Here is a 949-nt window from a genome sequence, read left to right as displayed (position 1 = left end):
TAGTTCATGGTGTTCTTGGGAGGCGTTTGAAGTCAGCTGGAGCCCTGCTGATAGAGCTGCTGAGTGCAGCGTTGTATCGACATAATTTCATGATGTGTTTGCATCGAGGGCTCTGGTGCCCTTTCTGAGTGAGGTAAGCACTTTTGGAGCCAGTGTTGACAAAGTTATCTGCTTGTTACCCACTTTGCAGGAGGCTTTCTGTTCTCCTGCTTCCCGGATTTTTTTTCCCCTCTTAGTTTCTCCACCAGTGATACCTTCTGAGGTGCATTCTTGGTGCTTATTGATCAATGGTTTAGAAGTTGAAATGTAGCCAGAGATTTTCTTTCCATACACCATTAATGATGTAAACCAGAGAGCTTCCTGCAAAGAAGATATGAAGTAGTCTTTACTAAAATGCTGGAGTTTTTTCGTTTCATTAAACTAGTTTATTTATTTCATTCATCTAGGGACACTCTAGATTTCTGTGGCACCCAGGAGTTGGGCATGTCCTACAAACCCATCGCCCCTGCCCCCAGCAGCAGCCCTGGGCCCAGCGCCCCGATCCCCGAGCCGGAAGTGTCCCACAGCCGGCTCGACGCCAGAGCCGCTGCCCCTTTCAGCCCACTGTTTAACGACTGTGGACCGCCCTCCATGGGCTACATGCAGGCAGTGAAACCACGTGGCGCCCGGGCCCCAGTCAGAGAGTGCCTGGCAGAGACAGAGCGGAATGCCCGCACGTAACAGGACTCGACTCTGCCTCAGCATCTGGACCTTTCCGGGCCACCGCAGAGCACCTGCTTCTCCCTGGCCTCCACCCCGAGTTGCACTTCCCATCCTGGGCGTCCTGTCCTGTGTCCTTTGGTGGGTGCCCTCCAGGAACCAGTGGCCGGCTCTCCCTCCAGTCGGCGGCACTAACTGGAAACCCCCAAAGGAGTTAGCAGCGAGGTCACTGTGAATCCCACCCACGACC

General features: G+C 53.7%; 1 protein-coding gene across 1 annotated transcript; it reads left to right on the top strand.

The window, feature by feature from the left end:
- Positions 1-483: 483 nt before the first annotated feature.
- On the top strand, positions 484-720 carry LOC102990788 (cyclin-dependent kinase 2-associated protein 2-like). The gene has a single exon (XM_055080337.1). The coding sequence runs from the start codon at positions 484-486 to the stop codon at positions 718-720; it is 237 nt and encodes a 78-aa protein (XP_054936312.1).
- The last annotated feature ends 229 nt before the right edge of the window (positions 721-949 follow it).

The sequence above is a fragment of the Physeter macrocephalus genome, chromosome 19, assembly GCF_002837175.3.
Source record: "Physeter macrocephalus isolate SW-GA chromosome 19, ASM283717v5, whole genome shotgun sequence".
NCBI lineage: Eukaryota > Metazoa > Chordata > Mammalia > Artiodactyla > Physeteridae > Physeter > Physeter macrocephalus.
The sequence above is the reverse complement of the archived record's forward strand: the minus strand, read 5'-3'. Positions and strand labels throughout refer to the sequence as shown.